Here is a 25,152-nt window from a genome sequence, read left to right on the forward strand (position 1 = left end):
CTTTACAAAAAGCACTTCAATGTTTTCAAAACTGGTAGCCCTAACGATTTGAATTTAACGGAAATATTTCGATTCGACGATGTTCGTGTCTCTTGGGTTCTAACAGCAGAATTAACAGACGACGCAGGGGCAATGAAAAAGACAGCCTACTTATTATGTAACTGAGATTACGAATAACTATTTAAAATATGAAAATTTTAATATTAATGGCAATAAAAAAAATAGAAACGTTGAAAAAAGATGCGATATATTCTCCTAAGTCTCATATTTCAAAATATAAACATTAATTTTAGCTTAGATTTTGTACCTAGTATCACTTTACCGAAAGTTGTAAATTTTTCTTTTTCTTATATATACGAATAATATACAGGGTGACTTACTAAGTGCATATTCTCCGATATATCATTGATTATTAGAGACAGAAAAAAGTCAAAAACCAAAGTTGAATGGGTCTTTCGGGAGTATTTTTAACTATACAGGGTGTTATATTTTTAAAGGGTCACGCAGAACTTATTTTGTTAAATAGAACACCCTACATATTTTTACATGTTTTGTTTGACCTCTTTCTAAATGCGACGTTGCCAAGTTATTCCAATTTTTTTGAATTTTTTTATCAATAGAAGGAAGGGTTCACAAAAAAAAAGCGCAATTCAGTTATTTTTAAAATCTGTGTTACACTATTTTGTGGAAAAATAAATAAAAATATGCGCTTTGCTGTGGTATAAATAAAATTGAATCTTCATATAAAGAGTGTGCAAAAATGCTTATTACAATTTTCAAATATCGATATTTCAGTTTTTTCAAATCGAACACTTTGCATTTTATTACTATTTTATTTTTGTCTATCTTTTTTTAAGTATTTTCTACGTTTATATTTAATAGTTACTATGATTTTTTACTTTTTCAGACTTGGACATCGGACTTTGGAAGAATGAGGACAAAAAATAGAGTAAGGTACAGTAATAAAATACTGGGTGTTCTTTATGAAAAATCTGAAATATTGATATTTGAAAATTATAAAATTTTGTGCTTTTTTAATAAACACCCAGTGTATTAAAATTTGATTTAATTGATACAACAACAAAGCGCGTACCTTTATTTATCCCTGCACAAAGTATTGTAATACAGATTTTAAAAATAACCCTATATTTTTTTTTGAACCCTTTCACTACCAAAATATTTCAGGAAATTGGAAGAACGTGGCAACGTCGCAATTCAAAAATAAGTTAATCTAGGAAAAGGCTAATAAGAATACATAAAAATATAAAGAATGTTTCATTAAATAAAATAGGTTCTGTACTACAGAACACTCTATATAGTTAAAAATAATTTTTGAGTATAGTCCTCAAAGAACCGTACAACTTTGGTCTTTGTCGTTTTTTGCTTTGTCAAAATTATTTAAGTTTATATATGTATTATATACAGGGTGAGTTACTAAGCGCGAGTGTCCTGTTTTTAAAGTATAACACAACTTAGTTTTTTCACATGGAACACCCTATATATTTTTACATATTCTGATTGATCTCTTTTTGGGTTTTATAACTACAGTTTATTTTTGAAATTCGGATGCGACGTTGTCATGTTGTTCCAATTTTTTTGAAATTTTTTGCCAATGGAAATACAAAAAAATCACAACAAGGTTATTTTTAAAATCTGTGTTACAATATTTCGTGGACAGATAAATAAAGGTAAGCGTTTTTTTGTAATATAAATAAATTGAGTCTTAATATACCTAGGGCTAACAAAAATAATTAAATTATTACAATATTCAAATATCCGTATTTCAGTTTTTTCAAATAAAACACAAATAAAGTTGATAGTTACAATGATTTTTTTTTTTTTGAGTGAGACACTTATATATTCAAAAAAGGATGTGAAAATATTAACGTTTCATTATTATTTTTTTTTTTTTGGAAACACTATATATTAAAATTTGATTCAATTGAGACCAACCACAACGAAGTGTGTAGCTCTGTTTATTTCTGCTTAAAATATTGCACCACAGATCTTAAAAATAACATTACTGTGTTTTTTGTGAACCTTAGCATTTCTAAAAACAAAAAACCTAAAATGACGTGGCAACGTCGCATCAGAATTTCAAAAATAAGCAAAAATGCGGCTTTAGTGAGTCATCCTGTATAGATATAAGAAAATATACATTTTTTAAATGCTCTCCTTTCAGAACTCATACAACACTGGCCTAAGCATAAGTGACCGACTAATGTTCTTCTCATAGTATTTCAGCTCTAGTTCTGCGAGTCTTCTAAATGAGAACATGGAATATAAATCATGAGGTTATTTAGCTTTTTAAAAGGTTCTTTAATTTCATTTACAGTGTAGAATAGTGTATTTTTACAGTTTCCAGGCACAAAATAATAAAAAAATGAAGCAAAAAACATTGTTTACAAGATTAGCTCTCTGTTATTGATTGAAGACATATTACGCAAAATTTAACTAGTCGAAAATGAAGCTGTCATAAAACGCTGACTCCAAACTGAAAATTTAAATGAATTTGAATGAAGGAAATAAAAAAAATAAAATGTTATATTATTTTCAGTGAGCAGCGTAAAATCAAAAATATAAAAAAAATACAAGACCAAAAAATTCAATGCACGGAATTGAAATTCGTAAACTAGGCGTTACCCAAGGAAAAATTAATTCGAGAACTGAAATATTAAGTGAAGAATCTATGTATAAACAAGAACATTATAATAATGATGTGAAAAAAGTGATGACAACTGCATTTCTTTTTTTCCACTTTTTTTTTCGAGATGAATTGAAATTTTCGGCTTGACTCAGATACGAAAAAATACGTTACTAACTAATGGAGCTACTATAAAATACAATTTTTCACGTTTTTTTTTTCAGAAGTAATGATGTTCACATTTAAACCATTTAAAAATGTATTTAAAAAAAACTAGTTCCTTGAAATATTTGAACTACATTTAACTGGAAACAGGACCTGCCTGAGCAGATAACCCTTGTCAGTTACAGAAGATAATTATAAAAAAAATCGCTAGATACCGGGTGACTTATAATGATTGTGATTTTTTTGTCAAGTTGGCAATATATTCAAAATTTGGGATGGCGTGCCTGATTATCCAAGCGAAATTTAGGGCACTAAGTCGTCTTTCCATCACGTTTGTAAAGTGCAAAATTGACACTGCCAATAACTCAGAATTACCAACATAAAAATTTGTTCAATCATTAATAGTCATACTAATTCCTCCTCGTAAAATGAAATATGCCTGAGCACAGCATTTTCAATCCCCTACATTATGCTTCCATGGAAGCTAATTACGTCGTAAATTTAATCAATAAAGATAAAGAAGATTTCTGCCGCTAAAACCAACTGGTTCGCCAATAAAATAATAAAATTAGTGCGCATCGAAGCCAGTTGATTTTTTATCACATTTATAAAGTTTTAAAATACGAGATTACTATAAAGGTATTCGGTTTAAAATCGTTACGTCTAGCCGTTCAACTACAAACCTCACCACAAGTAGTACTACCCATTACGATCCAACCGCTAATTACAAATGCAAATTAATAACCGCATGTAACACCACACTAATAATTACAGTGAAAACAAACGGGAAATTGGCGCAAATCGTGAAAAATCAAAACCGATACAAGATTGATGCGTTCATTAAAACTGTCAAACAATTAACGCACGCATCCGCTAGATTAATTTTTAATAACAATCAAAGAACAATCAGCAACTTACAGCCGTCTTAATGAGTTCCTCATCAATAACCACAAGAGCGTGCTTTTAATAAACGCTTATCACGACAAAACACAGGAAAATAACAGCGGTGTAGGTAATTACTTTTTGCATTAAGGTGCATTTTGACAATTCGTGCGTAAAGAGTTCGTTAGTAGAAAATTGTGTAGAGGGATTGAGTTATATATAAAAGGGGGAAGGTGGAGAGGATCTTCACTCTCAGCTTGGGTGGCTAGATCTACACGTTTAGCACCATGGGAGCCAACGTAAGACAAAAAACTGAAAAGTTAGTACCTAATTGGGTTTGTTTCAGGTCGAAGCGAGTGTGCTTTTGGTCAAGCTTTTCCTGACTGGAATCGTAGGAGGGGTTACTGTTTTGACCACAGGCGAAGAACCCAACTACTTCCAGTACTACCACCAGGAGCACCCAGTCAGCTATGACAACCTCCAGTACTTGCACAGCGCGCCGAACTACATCACCAACCCCATAGTCGACAACTATGAAGTACTACCAGCTAAGAAACTAGATTATAGTAACGACAAACTCATCTATGATGCCGACCACAGAGAAGACTATTATGACGAAGACGACAAACACCTGATGCAAAGGTACGACTTCAAGAAAAACAAAAAGGAAGTCCACTACCATAAACACAAACACGTTCATGAGCACAACCATAAACAAGAACACGTTCATAAACACAAACAGGAACATAAGCATGGTCACAAGCATGGGCACAACCATGGCGACAAACACTCGCATCAGCACGCCGGGCAACATCAACACAGTCACCAACATAGTGGCCAGCACCAGCACCAAGACCTCCACAAGCACGCCCATCATGGTGACCATAAACACGAACACCGGGCTGAACATAGCCACGGGCATCAGCATGGTCATAAGCATGAACATAAGCAAGAGCATTCGCATGACCATGGTCACAACGGTTCGCACGGTCATGACCACCACCATGGCCACAGCCACCACCACTCCCACGGTCATAAACAAGACCACAAACACAGCCACCACCACGACGGGTACCACAAGCATGGCCACCAACATAAGCATGGCCACGGTGGCCACCACGACCACAAGCATAGCCACTCACATGTCAAGCATCATTAGTCTCTGTAGTCGTTATTGTTGTTGTTGGAATTTTAACCCAAATTAAACGTTTTATTAGTTTTATGTTGGTGTTAATGAAAGCGTTGACTTTCCGTTGTAAATATTTCACTTCTTGTCGTTCAGGTTCCCGCAGACTTGAGTGGGAGGATTAAAATGCGGCTGGCTAGACAGATTTATACGGTTCGGATTGGTGCTTATGAGAATTAAAAATGGGCTTAGTCACTGGTACACCTAAGTATGTGACGTTTGTGTGAGGAAATTGCGACACAGGTTTTTGTTGTGTGCATGCGAGAAATTACTTTAGTGTTGAATGGTGAGTGCTTTACACAAAGAGAACAGACGACAATAGTATCTGGGATATCACTTTGTTGCTTGTTTGAATTTATTCAAGATGGTAAAAACAGTCGTCTGGAATTCAAGGTTCGAAGAAGCGGCACCGATGAAACATGAAGCTCGCAGACAATGCAGTTTTAAAAAGTGCTGCGAGTTGTTTTGTTGGAGTTTTGATGAATGTGGAAATGCTGGTGTCGGTTGTGGGATTTATTCACCGAAGAACTTAATCTATATAAATATTTTCAAAAATTATATTAAAGTTAAATTCGAAAAGTGCTTTACATTATGTTAGCCACTAGTTGTGACTTAATATTGGGCTTAAAACTAATCAAAGTTAACCACGCACTTTTGGCTCTTTATTTTAAGAGATGAAATTTATAAAGCTTGTCAAGAGTGTTTCTGGGTGTTCGCCAACTCTAATTAAACGTTTGCAAAATATGGATTTTGTTAATCCCTCGTATTCTTCTTTATGATTTATGTGTAGATTAAAAGCGGTTTGTACATATTTTTGAAAAATCCGATTTATATAAATCTGAAAGAAATATCGTCTGCAATAAAAATTGAAAATTTTTGTAAATTCAGAATGTAGGTTTACGTTTTGGCTCGTTGTGGAGCTCTTGAGAGTCCTTGATTATCTAAACGTGCACGATTTATGGATACAGTTCGAATCCAAAAATTAGAAAATAATTGGACATCTCAAATTAATGGGGTAAATTATGTGACAGTAAGTGCAACAGCTGACGAAAATACGTTTGGAAAATGTTCAGATTAATTAAAAGGTCTCTTATTTACAAACGGAAGAGGCCAAAAGAAATTGACTTAAACAAAATAAAATAGGATAAAACGATAATGAATTGCCGCGGTTAATCTTGAAGGATTTTATAAACATTAAATTAAAATTAAACTGTTGTATTATTGTACTTAAATTTTGTAAAATAACACACTCCTATACTTGTAGGTTATGAATCTGCCTTGATTTTTTTCGTCATCACATTTTGGACAAGTATAAGAGCACGTATTGGAAGTGACATGCATGTTCTTGTTGAAATCTTGATCGTAACTTTTTCCAGTGCAAAAACTACGCACGATTTATCAATGCATTCATTCTTTTAGAGCAATCGTTTGGTTGTTCACCCGATTTCCTCGCATTCCGCGCCAGATCAAACATATACAAGTTAACAGATTGTGTTTTCGTAACATAATACGTTCGAATCAAAGGCAGTGGCGGAGTATTTTTACTTTCCATGCATAAGCTACTTTTTATAATGTATAGCGATTAGCACAAATAAAATGATTTTATTCTTTCTAGTATCAAAATCTAAGCATCTAAATCAATATTCTAAACAAATTTGCTCCTTATAATTTCTTTATAAACATTAATTTCTGCATCGTCCTAGTTCACATTTTTAAAATATTTTTTGATTATTTTAAAAGCGTCTGCGGTGGACGTAAAAGCGTCCGGACGGGTCCACTGGAGAATTTAGGGGGAAGACACTGTTTCTCATCGTTAGATTCTTCTTAGGTTTTATAACCGCAGTTTAATTTTAAAATATCGATACGACGTTGCCACGTTATTTCAATTTTCTTGAAATTTTTTGGCAATGGAAGTGTTCACAAAAACATCGCAGTACAACATTTTGTAGAAATAGTATATATATAGTGTTTTTAAAAATTTCTAAAACTTTACAATTTTCAACCGTCGATATTTCACTTTTTTCAAATAGAACACCCTGTATTTTATTAATGTAATATAAAATAATATAGAAATTTTTTAACAAAAAAAGCTGAATAAGATGCAGGGATAAAATATAGGATGTGTTCGAAAAAATTAAAATATCGATAATTCAAAACTGAAACAATTAAAACAAACACTCTGTATATGAAAATTTCATTTCAGCTATATCTCAACTTACTTCGCTCGACTTCTCCGCAAAATATTGTAATACACATATGTTAAAAATAACCCTACTGCAATTTTTTTGTGAACAAGTCCGTTGCTAAAAAATTTCAAGAAAATTGGAATAACGTGGCAACGCCGCATCAGTATTTCAAAAATAAACTGTAGTTGTAAAGCCTGAGAAGAAACCGATCAAAATATGTAAAAGTGTATAGGATGTTTTATTTAAAAAAACAAATTGTAGGCCACTGGTTAGAGCCGTAATGACTTTCATACTGTCATAAGCGATAGCTCAATATGCTCTTCTCATAGTATTTCCACTCTAGATAAATGAAATACTCGAAGCAATCTAAAGCGAAATAAAAACAGAAGTGATATTACTAAAATGGAAATAGTTTGAGAAGACACGAATAAAATGGCACAGTGGACGTAAAATTATGAGAACACAATATGCTCTTCTCATGGTATTTGCACTCTAGATAAAATCAAATATTCAGACGTAATTTATTTTAACAACCCGTCCAACTGCAACTGAATTTTTTATTTTATCAGAAAAAATATATTGTATTTTTGACTCTTTTTGAAAGAAGAAATAACACCATAAAATGAAAATCCAAAGTAATTTGAAGATAGCGTCCTTGAAATATTTATAATTCAGAACTGATTATTTTGATTATTAGAATGGAAATAGTTTTAAGAACACAGGAATAATTAGAACACCGCAGTGTACGTAAAAAAGTCCAGACGGGTCCACTTGAGAATTTTAGGGGAAGACACTCTATCGTTCTTATACTGAACAGAAATAGATTTAGTCGTTAGGATGAGACAAGTGGGGGTGGGCGGGCTACCACTTGCTAAGATAAAACTGATTTTGATAAATGACATACTTTCCAAAAAAATAGAAGGCGGGTGGGCGGGGCTTGTATTTGCTTCAGATAAGACTGATTTTGGCAGATGACATATCTTCCAAGAAAACAGAGGGTGGGTGGGCGGGGCTAGTACTTCCTAAAATAAGACTGATTTTGGCAGATGACATATCCGTCAAGAAAATAAAGGGTGGGTGGGCGGGGCTAGCATGACTTTTGACATTTTAGACCGTTTTTCAACCATTTTCGAAAATTAGCTTGACATTTTCTTGTAGATTTCGACATCTAGGAGTCATTTTCGGCTTCGTTTCTTCGAAAATTTCTACTGTTCTTCCAAAATCGCCAATATAGCAATTTTTATAGTTCTAGTAGCAAATAGTATAACAAAAAATTTACGATTAGTGTTTTTTTTTACTATTTTCACATCCTAGATTCTATTAGTTTTCACTCCCACTCCATTGGAAAACATAATTAGCTCCGCCCACCCACCCTGCCTTCATTTCAGTGATTAATTTTATCCGCCCTAAATGAAATAAATGATCTTATACTGCACATGAATAAAATTAGTCGTTAGAATGAGAAGGGTGGGGGGGCGGGGCTAGTACTTCCTAAAATAAGACTGATTTTGGCAGATGACATATCCGTCAAGAAAATAAAGGGTGGGTGGGCGGGGCTAGCATGACTTTTGACATTTTAGACCGTTTTTCAACCATTTTCGAAATTTAGCTTGACATTTTCTTGTAGATTTCGACATCTAGGAGTCATTTTCGGCTTCGTTTCTTCGAAAATTTCTACTGTTCTTCCAAAATCGCCAATATAGCAATTTTTATAGTTCTAGTAGCAAATAGTATAACAAAAAATTTACGATTAGTGTTTTTTTTTACTATTTTCACATCCTAGATTCTATTAGTTTTCACTCCCACTCCATTGGAAAACATAATTAGCTCCGCCCACCCACCCTGCCTTCATTTCAGTGATTAATTTTATCCGCCCTAAATGAAATAAATGATCTTATACTGCACATGAATAAAATTAGTCGTTAGAATGAGAAGGGTGGGGGGGCGGGGCTAGTACTTGCTAAGATAAAACTGATTTTGGTAAATGACATATTTCCCGAGAAAATAGAGGGCGGGTGGGCGGGGTTAGTACTTGCTAAAGTAAGACTGATTTTGGCAAATGACATATCTTCCAGGAAAAGAGAGGGCGGGTGGGTGGGGCTAGTACTTGCTAAAATAAGACTGATTTTGTGGAGGGGCGGGGCTAGCATTCGGTAAGATAAGGCTGATTTTGGCCCTTTTGACATTTTCGACCGTTTTTCAACCATTTTCGAAAATTAGCTAGATATTTTATTGCAGATTTTGATCTCTAGGCGTCATTTTCTGCTTTTCTGCTGATTCAACTACAACTCGATTTTTTATTTTATCAGAAAAAATATATTGTATTTTTGACTCTTTTTGACAGAAGAAATAACACCACAAAATGAAATTACGAAGTAATCTGAAGATAGCGTCTTTGAAATATTTATAATTCAGAACTGATTATTTTGAAACACCGCAGTGTACGTAAATAAGTCCGGACGGGTCCACTTGAGAATTTTGGGGGACGACACTGTATCGTTCTTATACTGAACAGAAATATGTAGATTTATTACTCGTTAGGATGAGAAGAATGGGGGTGGGCGGGCTACCACTTGCTAAGATAAAACTGATTTTGATAAATGACATAATTTCCAAAAAAATAGAGGGCGGGTGGGCGGGGCTTGTATTTGCTTCAGATAAGACTGATTTTGGCAGATGACATATCTTCCAAGAAAACAGAGGTGGGTGGGCGGGGCTAGTACTTCCTAAAATAAGACTGATTTTGGCAGATGACATATCCGCCAAGAAAATAAAGGGTGGGTGCGCGGGGCTAGCATGTTGTAAGATAAGGCTAATTTCGACCGTTTTTCAACCATTTTCGGAAATTAGCTAGACATTTTCTTGTAGATTTCGACATCTAGGGGTCATTTTCGGCTTCGTTTCTTTGAAAATTTCTACTGTTCTTCCAAAATCGCCAATAGAACAATTTTTACAGTTCCAGTAGCAAATAGTATAACAAAAAATTTACTATTATTGCCTTTTTTTACATTTTTCACATCCTAGATTCTATTAGTTTTCACTCCCACTCCATTGGAAAACATAATTAGCTCCGCCCACCCACCCTACTGCTACGCTCTTAACAATCATCTGGAAAGTCTGGAAAAAATAGTAAAAAAAAAATCCTCCTCACATTTTGGTGGAGTTATAATGATTTTAAAATTGGTTCTTTTGCTATGTTTAACAACTAAAAAAACATATTCGTTATCACAATTGTCATTTACCAATTTCACTTTTATCTATCAGCTACTAGCCCCGCCCACCCGCCCTCTCTTTTCTTGGAAGGTATTTGATTTGCCAAAATCAGTCTTATCTTAGCAGCTACTAGCCCCGCCCACCCACCCTCTCTTGTCTTAGAAGTTATCTCATTTGCCAAAATCAGTCTTATCTTAGCAACTACCAGCTACCAGAATTAAAAAAAATATACAAATATATGAAAATGTATTTTTCAGAAGGCCTCCATTTCAGCACACAAATTATGCGTCACTGGTTAGAACCTTAATGACTTTGAGATTGTGATAATTCAATTGCTCTTCTCATGGTATTTCCACTCTAGATAAAATTAAATATTCAGACGTAATTTATTTTGACAGCTCATTCAACTGTAACTAGAATTTTTATTTTATCAGAAAAAATATATTTTATTTTTAGCTCTTTTTAAAAGAAGACAACACCACAAAATGAAATTCGAACGTAATCTGAAGATAACTTACTCGTTGTCAAAACTACCGAATTAAAAAAAATATAAAAATATGTGAAAATATATTTTTCAGAAGGCCTCCATTTCAACACACAAATTATGTGTCACTGGCTAGAACCTTCATGACATTGAGATTGTAATGATTCAATTTGCTCTTCTCATAAAATTTCCACTCTAGATAAATCAAATATTCGAACCAATCTAAAGGGAAATAAAAACTCAAATCTTGTAAAGCGTCTTTAAAATTTAGTTTATATTGCAAAAGTGATTTTGTTAGAATGGAAATAGTTTGAGAAGACACGAATAAAACGCCACAGTGGACGTAAAATTGTGAGAACAAAATATGCTCTTCTCATGGTATTTCCACTCTAGATAAAATTAAATATTCAGACGTAATTTATTTTGACGACTCATTCAACTGTAACCAGAATTTTTATTTTATCAGAAAAAAATATATTGCATTTTTAACTCTTTTTAAAAGAAGACATAACACCACAAAATGAAATTCGAACGTAATCTGAAGATAACTTACTCTTTGTCAAAACTACCGAATTAAAAAAAAATATAAAAATATATTTTTCAGAAGGCCTCAATTTCAGCACACAAATTATGTGTCACTGGTTAGAACCTTCATGACATTGAGATTGTAATAATTCAATTTGCTCTTCTCATAGAATTTCCACTCTAGATAAATCAAATATTCGAAACAATCTAAAGGGAAATAAAAACTCTAATCTTGCAAAGCGTCTTTAAAATTTAGTTTATATTGCAAAAGTGATATTATGTTAAAATGTTAAAATGTTCATAACTCAAATCTGATATTACTACAATGAAAATAGTTTGAGAAGACACGAATAAAATGCTGCAGTGGACATAAAAGTGTCGACTGCAGACTTCGAGATTGTAATAAATAACATGTTCTTCTCATAGTATTTCCACTCTAGCTAAAATCAATATTCAGACGTAATTTGTTGTAACACCTCACATAAAATTGCTAAAATAAGTACAAAAAAAAAACTATGAAATCATCAATAATAATTTTTGAGCAGCAAGCCTAGCTTTTTTTGTACAATATAGGTACAAATTTGGATGCTTAACGAAAGCTTGTGTAAGAAAATTTGAAAAAAGGTACATAATGGACTTTTTTAGAGAAATACAAAAATTGACACAATGTCGTACTTAGACTAAAATTCAATTATTCATCCCCTCCAGAAAATTAATGACGTCATGATAAACAATTATTAAATAAATCTTTACATAGAAAATAGTTTTATTTTCTAAAATTGCTTAGGGCCGAATTCTGTAAAGTATAAAGGCACTTTGGTAAAAGGATTGTCCTTTACATAAAGATATTCCTATTCTCTAAAACATAAAGGACCCTTATAGATCCGTTGCATAAAGGTGAACTCCTTTATAGTTTCCCTTGTGCAACGTGTGGTCATATGTGTCACTTTATGCAAATTATCTGTCAGTTTCATTAGTTTTAATAGTGACCGTTTCTTAAATAAAAGGGAAGAAATGGAGAATCTGTGATTATTTATCCTAGAGGAATTACAATAAAAGTATATATGAGTCAGAACAATGATGTCTTTGTCCAGTTTTATAATTTCATGGTTTAAATTTGTTAATATTAGCAAAAAGCACTAATAATCGTCGTATTAAAGTTAATTAAGCCCAATTTGGTGCAAATAGAAATACTTTCTTACTCCTTTGAAGGGGTCTTCAATTAAAAAAGCCCAAAAGATCCATTAAAAGTCAGACTCCCCTGACCACACTGGCATAAGGGGCCAGTGTTGATATCTCAAAAAATGTGCATGATTTCATAAAATGTTTAATTTTTTTTAATGTTACCATCATAAATAAATAATATTTTTACTATATGTCAGACACAAAGACCACGACAAGAATTTCATATCTCATACATTAACAAAAGCTAAGTTTAAAAATCTCCCGAGCCCGTCACACCAACCATACTGACATTGTGAAAATTTGAGGTTATATACAATAGATTCCATCTCTCTCGACACAATGGTAAACGCAAGCGTTCCTTTTCTAAAAGTATATACTATCATAGTAAAAACATCCGTTCGTTCGTTTACATAAAGTCGAACTGACGCACAAGTTTCTCCCCAACGGATGCAATAGAGGATAAGATATTAAAGGATTCACTTTTACATTTCCTTTACGCTAATGCCTTTTACAAACGGATCCCTTATTAAAAGGTTAAGTTACAGAATTCGGGCCTTAATCAGCTTACTTGAAAAAACAAAATTTTTGTTGTTTTTCAAAATTAAAAAGTCTTATAAGATCTCATTTGGGTCTTTTTAATATAATTTTTCTTGTTTTGAGTTACCAGATTACATTTTTTACTGAAAAAAAAAAAACAAAATTTTGCTGATTAATTTAATAGTGACGTAGTAGCGCCTACAATATATGTATAACAATTAATAGAAACAAAACACACATAAATAAAACAGTAGACTAGACTTAAGTTACCTTGATTCTTATCGTTTTTTTTTTAACCAAGTTCAACCAATCGCACGAATGCCGCAATACTTTAATTTTAATGGACCTTTTAAGTGATTTATGACGCGCAAACTAAGGTACTACACGCGAAAAAAAAATTGGGCGTGGACCACACCACACACAACGCGTGAATCCCACGTGCAATACTGCTTCACATTTCACTTTCACTGCCCGCCACTCAATCCACTCTCAGCAATAAACCTCAACACTTCTGCATCTTCCCAATCCCGAACCTAAAAATACTCGAACAAAGATAAAGCTTTTCAGCTTGAAGTGCAGGTCGAGATGTCCGACTGATGAGTCCGCAACGAGGTCGAAACCTGTATTTAGTCCACCGAACACCTTGTAATTAGAACACAAACCAAGCGGCCAGCCGTTAAAAAAGCCAAACGTTTTACCTCAACCATCGGAAAAAAGCGAAAAAGCTCACTTTTCCTCAGAGACCCAGTTGGAATGACCCCGCGTCTGGAGGAGCGCCGTCGTGACCGAGTTGGCTTTAACAATCGGAAGCGGATGGATTTTCTCAGCGTAACACCTCGTGCGCTATTTCGAGCATGTGTGCACGAATAAAACGTATTCAGAAATATTTACCAAAATTAGAGCATAAGTCGCGCGCCGCTGCACCGGATTTACACGCTTACACACGTAAACATCGGCGGGTACTGCCAAACGTGAGGTTTGGTGCCGCTCCAAGAAGCCTTGCCGGTGTCCATCTGGTAAATGGTACCCTTATATGGTGCTCAATGTCGCTACTTGGAAGAAATCTCTCTTTTGCAAAAATGAGGTTTTTATGGGACTTTCGGTGTGATGAGATGGCTCGCGTGCATTTGTGTCGAGGAGAGGCAGTGGCGGAGGTGCTGGGATGGGGGTTCAATTAGAAAGGAATTCGGGCCGAAATGTACTTAGTAGCAGTGGCAACGGCATTTAAGTAGTTGTTGGCACGCCCACATGACTTAATTTAAGATTTTCGTTTTTACTGCTTATCGTTTAACCATTCTTCCGCAACAGACACAGGTGTCTCAACATAAAAATTAATTGAAACTTATGTAATATTGCCATTTACGGATAATTATTTTTGTCGAATACTTGAAAGGTTAACCAAACCTGATTAAAGTAAACAAATATCTTTCTAGATTGTTCTCTAGATATATAATTCCACTAATGAAGCTGAATTTATTCAACCCAACATTTCCCTTACCAGGATGTGTTTCTGAAGTTTTATAACTTCCTTAAAATTTGCAGTGTACTAAATTAAGGTTCCCCCTTCAAGCTAAGAGCGATAGCGTTTACCGAATTTCAAATTCTCTATCAATTCAGAAGATTAAGGCCGCCGAATTTTATGTGGGGTTCCTGTACACTCTACATAAAATAAAAAACCGTTCAATTTTGAAACTCATGATTTTAAATTAACTATACCCACATTTTTTTTTAAATTGGAAATATTAATCTATCTCCTGTGCAAGTACTAGTTTTGAACTTATTTTGGAAAAATTTTAAAATGAAACATCCTGTATAAATGAGACATGAAGAAAACTTTTTGACTGTTTGTTAGTGGAACTCGTAGAAACGGTAGAAAATACGACGTTGAATAGAATAATAAACAAAAAATTGGTTTGATGTTAGTAGACAGAATTTCCTTCGCCCCGTAAGAAAAAAATGGCCCATGAGGGAATCGACCCGCGACTCTAGTTATTGAATCTATTTGAGCTATCCAGATCTACCGACATTTACTCTCATATCAGTATAAAAATCTGGACGTGCAAGACGGATTCATAAACCACTAATACAAGAGCATGAATTAAAAAAAAAACTTTATAAACTTTATAGAAAACAATTACAGTAGATAAAATCGATTCTACAATTATTATTATTATAAATAAATAAATAAATAAAAGCATTAATTTGTAAACTAGTAACTTAAAAAAGAAATTGAGGACTCCAAGATTCTTTTAAATTAAAAAGAAAACCACCAAGAATCTCAAGATTTTTTCAATTTTCTTCAAAAGTCAAACATTACCGGCCGCCAAGATTTTTTCATATTCTTTCAAAAACAAAACACCCGTGGCTTCAAGATTTTTTTAGATTCTAAAAAAGAGACCCTGGGTCTCCAGGATTCTTTTAAACTATTTCAAAACTAGACAGCGGCGGCCTCAAGATTTTTTACATTTTTAAAAAAAGACAGGGGACTGCAGGATTCTTTCAAATTCTAAATAAAACACAAGGGGCCTCAAAATTCTTTTAGAATCTTTCAAAGATAAAACTACCGTGGTCTCAAATTTCCTTTAGACCCTGTAAAACAAAAACCTGAAGAGTCCAGAATTATTTTAAAATCTAAAAAAAATAATGCTATGGACTTCAAAATTTTTTACAAGTTTTTTTCAAAAATGAAACATTACGGGTCCCTAAATCCTTTCAAAATCAAAAAATACTCTGGGGACTGTGAGATTATTTTAAATAGTTAAAAAAACACAAGGGACCTCAAGATTCTTTTAAACTCTTTCAAAAATAAAATATCCGTGGTCTCAAGATTTTTTTAGATTCTTAAAGAAAGACACTGGGGACTCCAAGATTCGTTGAAATAAAAAAAAAAACACCAGGGACGTCAAAACTCTTTCAAAATTCTTAAAAAATGAATCACCACAGGCCCCTTGGATTTTTTACATTGAAAAAGAGACAAGAGAACTCAAGATTCTTTTAGATTCTTAAAAAACCCTTGGAGACTACAATATTCTTTTAAATTCTAAAAAAAAACACAAGGGATCTCAAAATTCTGTTAAACTCTTTCATAGACAAACTACCCGTGGTCTCAAGGTTGTTTTAGATTCTTAGAAAAACCCTGGGGACTCCAAAATTCTCTTAAATTCTAAAAAAGATAATACTAGGAACGTCAAAATTCTTTTAATTTTTTTCAAAAAATTCTTACAAAAACAAAACACACGCGGCTTCAGATTTATTTAATTTCTTAAAAAAAGACACTGAGGACTGCAGGATTCTTTCAAATTAAAAAAAAGAACACAAGAAATCTCAAGATTCTTTTAAACTCTTTCGAAGACAAAACACCTGAGGCCTCAAATTCCTTTCAGATTCTTAAAAAAAATCTGGGGACTCCAAGAATCTTTTAAATTCTAAAAAAGATAATACTAGGGACGTCAAAATTTTTTCAAATTTTTTCAAAAAATTCTTTCATAAACAAAGCACCTGCGGCTTCAAGATTCTTTCAAATTCTTTAAAAAAAAAACACTGGTGACTACAGAATTCTTTCAAATTCTAAAAAAAACCACAAGGAATCTGAAGATTCTTTTATACTCTTTCAAAGACAAAACACCCGAGGCCTCAAGTTTTTTTCAGATTCTTAAAAAAAATGGGAACTCCAAGATTCTTTTAAATTCTAAAAAAATAATACTAGAGACGTCAAAATCCTTTCAAATTTTTTCAAAAACAAAACACCCGCTTCAAGATTCTTTTAATTTCTTAAAAAAAGACACTGGGGACTTAAGGATTCTTTCGAATTCTAAAAAGAAAACACAAAGAATCTCAAGATTCTTCAAGATTCTTTTAAACTCTTTCAAAGACAAAACACCCGTGGCCTCAAGGTTCTTTTAGATTCTTAAAAAAAAACCTGGGGAGTCCAAAATTCTTTTAAATTCTAAAAAAAATAATACTACGGACGTCAAAATCCTTTCAAATTTTTTCAAAAAATTCTTTCAAAAACAAAACACCCGCGGCTTAAAGATTCTTTTAATTTCTTAAAAAAAGACACTGGGGACTTAAGGATTCTTTCCAATTCTAAAAAGAAAACACAAGGAATCCCAACATTCTTTTAAACTCTTTCAAAGACAAAACACCCGTAGCCTCAAGTTTTTCTTAGATTCTTAAAAAAAACCTGGGGACTCTAAGATTTTTTTAAATTCTTAAAAAGGTAATACTAGGGACGTCAAAATTCTTTCAAATTTTTTCAAAAAATTCTTTCAAAAACAACACCTGCGGCTTCAAGATTTTTTTTAAATTCTTTAAAAAAAGAAACTTGGGACTTCAGGATTCTTTTAAATTCTAAAAAAGAAGACTAGAAACCTCAAGATTCTTTTAAACTCTTTCAAAAACAAAACACCAATGGTCTCAAAGTTCTTCTAGATTCTTAAACAGAGACACTGGGGAGTCCCAGATCCTTTTAAATTCTAAAAAAAAGACACTAGGAACGTTAAAATTATTTCAAATTTCTTAAAAAATGAATCATCACGGGCTCCTAAGATTTTTTAAAATTTTTTCAACAACTAAACAACCGTGGTCTCAAGTTTCTTTTCGATTCTTAAAAAAAACCGGGGGACTCCAAGATTCTTTTAAATTCTATGAAAGATAGTAGTAGGGACGTCAAAATTGTTTCAAATTTTTTCAAAAAATTCTTTCAAAAACAACACCTGCGGCTTCAAGATTTTTTTTAAATTCTTTAAAAAAAGAAACTTGGGACTCCAGGATTCTTTTAAATTCTAAAAAAAGAAGACTAGAAACCTCAAGATTCTTTTAAACTCTTTCAAAAACAAAACACCCGTGGTCTCAAAGTTCTTCTAGATTCTTAAATAGAGACACTGGGGAGTCCAAGATCCTTTTAAATTCTAAAAAAAAGACACTAGGAACGTTAAAATTATTTCAAATTTCTTAAAAAATTAATCATCACGGGCCCCTAAGATTTTTTTAAATTTTTTCAAAAACTAAACACCCGTGGTCTCAAGTTTCTTTTCGATTCTTAAAAAAAACCGGGGGACTTCAAGATTCTTTTAAATTCTATGAAAGATAGTACTAGGGACGTCAAAATTCTTTCAAATTTTTTCAAAAAAATTCTTTCAAAAACAACACCTGCGGCTTCAAAATTTTTTTTAAATTCTTTAAAAAAAGAAACTTGGGACTCCAGGATTCTTTTAAATTCTAAAAAAAGAAGACTAGAAACCTCAAGATTCTTTTAAACTCTTTCAAAAACAAAACACCCGTGGTCTCAAAGTTCTTCTAGATTCTTAAATAGAGACACTGGGGAGTCCAAGATCCTTTTAAATTCTAAAAAAAAGACACTAGGAACGTTAAAATTATTTCAAATTTCTTGAAAAATGAATCATCACGGGCCCCTAAGATTTTTTTAAATTTTTTCAAAATCTAAACACCCGTGGTCTCAAGTTTCTTTTCGATTCTTAAAAAAAACCGGGGGACTTCAAGATTCTTTTAAATTCTATGAAAGATAGTACTAGGGACGTCAAAATTCTTTTAAATTTTTTCAAAAAATTCTTTCAAAAACAACACCTGCGGCTTCAAAGTTCTTCTAGATTCTTAAACAGAGACACTGGGGAGTCAAAGATCGTTTTAAATTCTAAAAAAAGACACTAGGAACGTTAAAATTATTTCAAATTTCTTAAAAAATTAATCATCGCGGGCCCCTAAGATTTTTTTAAATTTTTTCAAAAACTAAACACCCGTGGTGTCAAGTTTATTTTCGATTCTTAAAAGAAAAACCGGGGGACTCCAAGATTCTTTTAAATTCTATGAAAGATAGTACTAGGGACGTCAAAATTCTTTCAAATTTTTTCAAAAAATTCTTTCAAAAACAACACCTGCGGCTTCAAGATTTTTTTTAAATTCTTAAAAAAAGAAACTTGGGACTCCAGGATTCTTTTAAATTCTAAAAAAAGAAGAGTAGAAACCTCAAGATTCTTTTAAATTCATTCAAAAACAAAACACCCGTGGTCTGAAAGTTCTTCTAGATTCTTAAACAGAGACACTGGGGAGTCCAAGATCCTTTTAAATTCTAAAAAAAAGACACTAGGAACGTCAAAATTCTTTCAAATTTCTTAAAAAATGAATCATCACGGGCCCTTAAGATTTTTTTAAATTTTTTCAAAAACTAAACACCCGTGGTCTCAGTTTCTTTTCGATTCTTAAAAAAACCGGGGAATTCCAAGATTCTTTTAAATTCTATGAAAGATAGTACTAGGGACGTCAAAATTCTTTTAAATTTTTTCAAAAAATTCTTTCAAAAACAACACCTGCGGCTTCAAAGTTCTTCTAGATTCTTAAACAGAGACACTGGGGAGTCAAAGATCGTTTTAAATTCTAAAAAAAGACACTAGGAACGTTAAAATTATTTCAAATTTCTTAAAAAATTAATCATCGCGGGCCCCTAAGATTTTTTTAAATTTTTTCAAAAACTAAACACCCGTGGTGTCAAGTTTATTTTCGATTCTTAAAAGAAAAACCGGGGGATTCCAAGATTCTTTTAAATTCTACAAAAGATAGTACTAGGGACGTCAAAATTTTTTCAAATTTAAAAAAAAATATTTCAAAAACCAAACACCCGCGGTTTCAAGATTCTTTCAAATTCTTTAAAAAAACACAAGCAATATCAAGATTCTTTTAAACTCTTTCAAAGACAAAACACCCGTGATGTCAAGTTTCTTTTCGATTCTTAAAAGAAAAACCGAGGACTCCAAGATTCTTTTAAATTCTACAAAAGATAGTACTAGGGACGTCAAAATTTTTTCAAATTAAAAAAAAAATATTTCAAAAACCAAACACCCGCGGTTTCAAGTATCTTTCAAATTCTTTAAAAAAACACAAGCAATATCAAGACTCTTTTAAACTCTTTCAAATACAAAACACCCGTGGTCTCAAGTTTCTTTTAGAACCTTAAAAAAAAACCTGGAAACTCCAAGATTCTTTTAAATTCTAAAAAAACATTAAGGATATCAAAATTCTTTCAAATTTCAAAAATTAAATATTACGGGTCCCCAAGTTTCTTTTAAATTCTTCGAAAAACAAAACACTCGCAACCTTAAGATTCTTTTAGATTCTTAAAAAAAGACACTGGGGATTCCAAGATTATTTTAAATTAAAAAAAAAAAACTCTAGAGACGTCAAAATTCTTTCAAATCCGTGATTTCTTTAAAAAAATTTAAAAATAAAACACCGGCGGCTTCAAAATTCGTTTAGATTCTTAAAAAAAGACACTGTGGACTCCAGAATTCAAATTTAATACATATTTCGGACATTAGTTTTTTTTCACATTTCTTGGTCTGTTGTTATAGCCTTTTGTGTCGCCTTCTTTAATGACCTATTTTGTCGCCTTCTTTAATGACGTTTTTTCGCCTTTCTTTGTCGCCCCTTTTTTGCCGCCTTTCCAGGAAGTATTGTAATAGGATCCATCCGACAAACCGCGACTTTCATGTTCTCTCGATATTTCATGACCCGTAGAGTATGAAAAAATAAGTATCCGTTTTCCGTGCGTCTGTCTGTCTGTGTGTCTGTCTGTCTACCGGACTAATAGTTGTCAAATTTTATACGCATTTTAAAATTAAATTTCATAAAATAACACTTCTGTTGTTGTGGCTTATGAATATGCCTTTATTTTTTGCCTTACACATCCAGGTTTTTAAATTTTATATTGGTAGTGTAACGGAATGCCACACTTCATGAATTTTGAACTCTGTACTTTATAAGCGACCTGTATCATACTTTGCAAATTCTGAACGCCGTACTTTATAAATTTTTAATGTCGTACTTATTTTACAAAGTAATATACATTCAATTTTTTGTCTGTTTCATTATGGGTTATAACTGTTTAATTAACGGTTTAACACAGTCGGTATGGCTCACGTTTCCAACTTTCCTGCTCTCATAAAAAATTATGTACTTTTTTATTTGATTCATAAACTATTATTAATCTGTTATTGACCTTAGGTTATCAGAAAAAAAGTTTTTATTGTCGTCCTGACCTGATCCCTGTGTGATTATTGATTATTTACAAACGTCTATGACATCACCAGGGATTATTGTTACCACTAATCACAGACATTCAATTTTTATGGCCCAAAATAACATTCAGTTCGAGGTCTGTACCTTTCTTGAAATTTTTTTTAAATTTTTTCGTCAAAACCCATCATACAAAAATTACAACTAAATAAATCTCGAAAACACAAATCAGACGATTGATTTTGTATCTATAATTATTAAACTAGCACGTAAAGGTGCATGAACAAACAATCGCCAGGTCGGTCAACTTTGATAGTACACACTCCTACCAACCTAGAATCACGCCAAACCAACATTAATCATTCTTACAGAATCGCAGATAATTCCGCCTCCCAAAGCAAACAAACCCATCTCCACCACTGCCAAGAAAAGTAAATAGAAGAACCTTCATCGTGAAAGTTGTTGATTGAAAATGAGCCAAGATCGTGCCAAAAGCGACCGCGCGAATCGTGTCTTATCGAAATTTCGCTCGTTAGACAAGACATGAATCCATAATTTATTGACGCATTTTCTAAATTTAACGCCAATAATAATGAGCGCTAAAATCGACAATAAAACCGAAATAACCGGCGAGCATTATTTTAAGCGAAACGCGTCAAAATAGAAGGATGATGAGTGCGCTAGGCTCATCAGCTTAATTTAGGCAAGGGTGGCCCATTTTTCGCGAAATTAGGTTAAGTCTCATTGTCACAGCACTGAGTGCAACTAAAAGCCCACAAAGTCGCGCAAATTTACGATACACAGTAGTGCCGCCATAAAATTCATAATCGATAAGTTTGACGGGTTTATGACGTTTCCCGGATCGGGAGCCGGCCCTGGAAGCGTTATTTACGAGGCCGTGGGCGCATTAACATTGGAACTATACAGTTTTCCGTTGCATTGTGTAAACAATTTTACGGTTTTTTAGAAAATTCGCTTAATCATTGTAATAAGAAGAAATAAATGTGAGTGTACACAATTTTTAATACTGCAGCTATTGGAGTCAAAAATTTCCACTATAGCCACCATCAACACACGATCGATTTTTTCTTTATGTTTACGTTTTCGAAAACGTGTCGACAAGGGGATATAAATTTCCGTGTTGTGACCTTAGGCTCTCTAAACCCGGATTTCCTCTACCACCAAATTTACACTCGCATTTGTCGATTTGGCACCACTACGTGGAACAACTGCAAACTTTTATAAATTCGAGTGTTTGATCCTAAACAAAACATTAAACCTCGCTCTAAATGTTTGTTTTTCAATAGTTTTGATTTTTTATTTAAATCGGGCTGACCCATTTGCCACAATTTGGTGGTTCTGCATGCGACTAAATTTGAACGGCGTGTTGTAAAAATATCGTGTGCAAGTACTGCTTTTATTTACTTTTCGGAGCGAGTTTACAAGAGTTGGCAAAGACCTGATTTTTTCTGGATTGATGCGAAGAATTTGAAAAATTTCGGTAAATATAAAATGTACAGAGGCGTTCCATTCAGCGTAAGCGGCGGTTATGGCATCTAATGGATGTGGATCAGGTGGTTCGGTGCAGGAGTGCCAATTTTTGACATAAATCGAAATTGTTGGGATTGTGGTGGAAGTAAAAATAAGTCAAAGAAAAATTGGAGTGGATTAATTTAGAGCGTCTAGACCGATTTTTCAGAGTAAAAAAGCAAGGGAAATGGGTAAAAGACGTGTAAAAAATGTATGCAGAGTTCTTTCTTTCGACGCGTCGTTTTGAAAATTTGAATAACACGATATGCGAACCAAAAAATCGTTTTTGGAAAAATTCCGAAGTTTTAAAATAATGTTCAGCACGTTAAACACTGCACAACTTCAGTCGGAATCAAAAGTAATCGTTTGTTTATCTGAAGAGTAGACTTAATTAATTTACTTAAGAATCAACAAACTATTCTAAAGCGATTTATTCTTGACGGAAATTTTGCTAAATTCCAAAACGTCATTTGACATGAATTCGACGCATGCAAGTTTTGCATAAATTATGAGTTCCAGCAGGCAACCGTAATTTTTTCACACCTGTCAGGGTTAGATTTCAAGATATTTTAAAATCAAAAACGAATTTTTGCCGATTTTTGCCATAGAAACACATTAGCAGCACTACATTCGAGTACGTACTTTAAACTTGAACTTTAAATGTTATCAAGCGATAAAATTCAAGTCCACAAATAAATATGTACTTTTTAAATGTTGCATTCAGACGTTAAAACATTGTGTAATCATCACGAAAAAAAAAATGATGAGGTAATATATCAACGCACTGTTACATAAATTTCATGTTTTTTCGTAAATCATACAAAAATATAATGTTTTTGTTTTTTTTTTAAATTATGAGTGTTTAATTTATTATAAAACCCCTTAAATATAAGTTTGTCCGAAACACAAACTTTTTCAAAAATAAAACACAAGGGATTTTTTTTTACGTTCTTCTTACAAAAAGAGACTGAAGAACATGAAGTGCTTTAAATTCTGTAAAAAAACATCAGGAAAATGAAAAGTCCAAACACCCTCAAGATTCATTCAAATTCGTTGAAATTTTAAAGATCACACGCCCCGAGTGTTTTAAAGTCTTTCAAAAATTATACACTAGGGACTCCCGAGATGTTTTCAGTTTTAAACACTTGAGGTTCCCAAAAGTGTTAAAAATTCTTTAAAAAATAGAACACTTGGAACTGTCGAATTTTTTTCACATTTTTTCAAAAAAAGAATAAAACTTACGAAAGTCTTTAAATTTTTTTCAAATTTAAACATTAGAAACTTTTAAATTCTTTTAAAAATAAAAGAGATTCCCGAATTTTTTCACATTCTTAAAAAAATACACTAGGAACCCAAGGGCATTTCAGATTTTAAACATCGGAAGCCCCTAAAGTGTTTAAAATTCTTTCAAAAATAGAACACCAAAGCCAGTCGATTTTTTTTTCAAATTTTCAAAAAAAAAGAGGAGACCAAATACGTCAAGAGACTTACAAAATTTTTCAAATTTTAAACATCAAACGCCTTCAAGAATGTTTTTAATTCTATCAAAAATAAAACAGCAGGAACCATCGATTTTTTCAAATTTTTCAAACAAAATACTGCGGAACCTCAAGAACTTTTCAAAAATTTTCAATTTTAAAACACTAGGGGTCTTCAAAAGCGTTTAAAATTCTTTAAAAAATACCAGGAATTCCTGAAATTTTTTCACCTTCTTCAAAAAATAACACTACACAAATTTTAAACATTTTGCGCCCACAAGAGTCTTTAAAATTCTTTCAAAAATAAAACACCAGGGACTTCCGAAATTTTTTCACATTCTTCAATTAAAAAGAAACTAAAGATCCCCACGAGCCCTTCAAGTTCTTTCAAATTGTAAACATCAGATCCCAAAGGTGTTTTCATATTCTTACAAAAAAACACTAAGGATCTACAAGAGTCTTTCAAACTCTTTCAAATTTTAAACACTTGAGGTCGCCAAAAGTGTTTAAAATTCTTTAAAAAATAGAACACCAAGACTGCCGAATTTTTTTGACATTCATTAAAAGAAGAGGAACAACTCTCAAAAATCTCAAATTCTTTCAAATTTCAAATATTAGAAACTTTTAAATTGATTCCTGAAATTTTTTCACATTCTTAAAAAAAGACTCTAGTAACCCCCAAGAGTATTTCAAATTTTAAACATCCGAGGCCTCCAAAGTGTTTACAACTCTTTCAAAAATAAAACACCAGAGCCCGCCGATTTTTTTTATATTCTTCAAAAAAAAAAACAGATCAAAGACGCCAAGAGTTCTACAAAATTTTTCAAATTTTAAACATCAAACGCCTCCAAGAACGTTTTTAATTCTTTCAAAAATAAAACAGAAGGAAGCAGCGATTTTTTTCAAATGTTTCAAAAAAAATACTACGGAACCTCAAGAATCTTTCAAATATTTTCAAATTTTAAACACAAACGCCCACAAAAGTGTTTTAAATTCTTTAAAAAATAAAACACCAGGGATATTCTTATTTTTGCACATTTATCAAAAAAACCCCAAGATTCTTCCAAATTCTTTCAAATTTTAAACATAAGATGCCCCAAGAGTGTTTA

General features: G+C 32.7%; 2 protein-coding genes across 6 annotated transcripts in view; one reads left to right on the forward strand and one right to left on the reverse strand.

Moving 5' to 3' along the window:
- Positions 1-25,152, reverse strand: part of LOC135131633 (uncharacterized protein) — a 49,247-nt gene that overhangs the window by 8,593 nt on the left and 15,502 nt on the right. The window contains exon 1 of one of the 5 annotated variants that reach the window (XM_064059467.1): positions 23,413-23,416. The exons of 3 other annotated variants lie outside the window; for them this stretch is intronic. The gene's annotated coding sequence lies outside the window, so the exon portion shown is untranslated. Of the gene's footprint in view, positions 1-13,737; positions 13,812-23,412; positions 23,417-25,152 lie in introns of those variants that run through there. One more of the 5 variants, XM_064059466.1, reaches the window with a different exon arrangement.
- On the forward strand, positions 3,952-4,911 carry LOC135131653 (histidine-rich glycoprotein-like). The gene is made up of 2 exons (XM_064059498.1): positions 3,952-3,990; positions 4,038-4,911. The coding sequence occupies exons 1-2, from the start codon at positions 3,979-3,981 to the stop codon at positions 4,848-4,850; spliced, it is 825 nt and encodes a 274-aa protein (XP_063915568.1). The 5' UTR covers positions 3,952-3,978; the 3' UTR covers positions 4,851-4,911.

The sequence above is a fragment of the Zophobas morio genome, unplaced genomic scaffold (assembly GCF_036711695.1).
Source record: "Zophobas morio isolate AGI-343-1 ecotype UQ-CSIRO unplaced genomic scaffold, CSIRO_AGI_Zmor_V1 ptg000021l, whole genome shotgun sequence".
NCBI lineage: Eukaryota > Metazoa > Arthropoda > Insecta > Coleoptera > Tenebrionidae > Zophobas > Zophobas morio.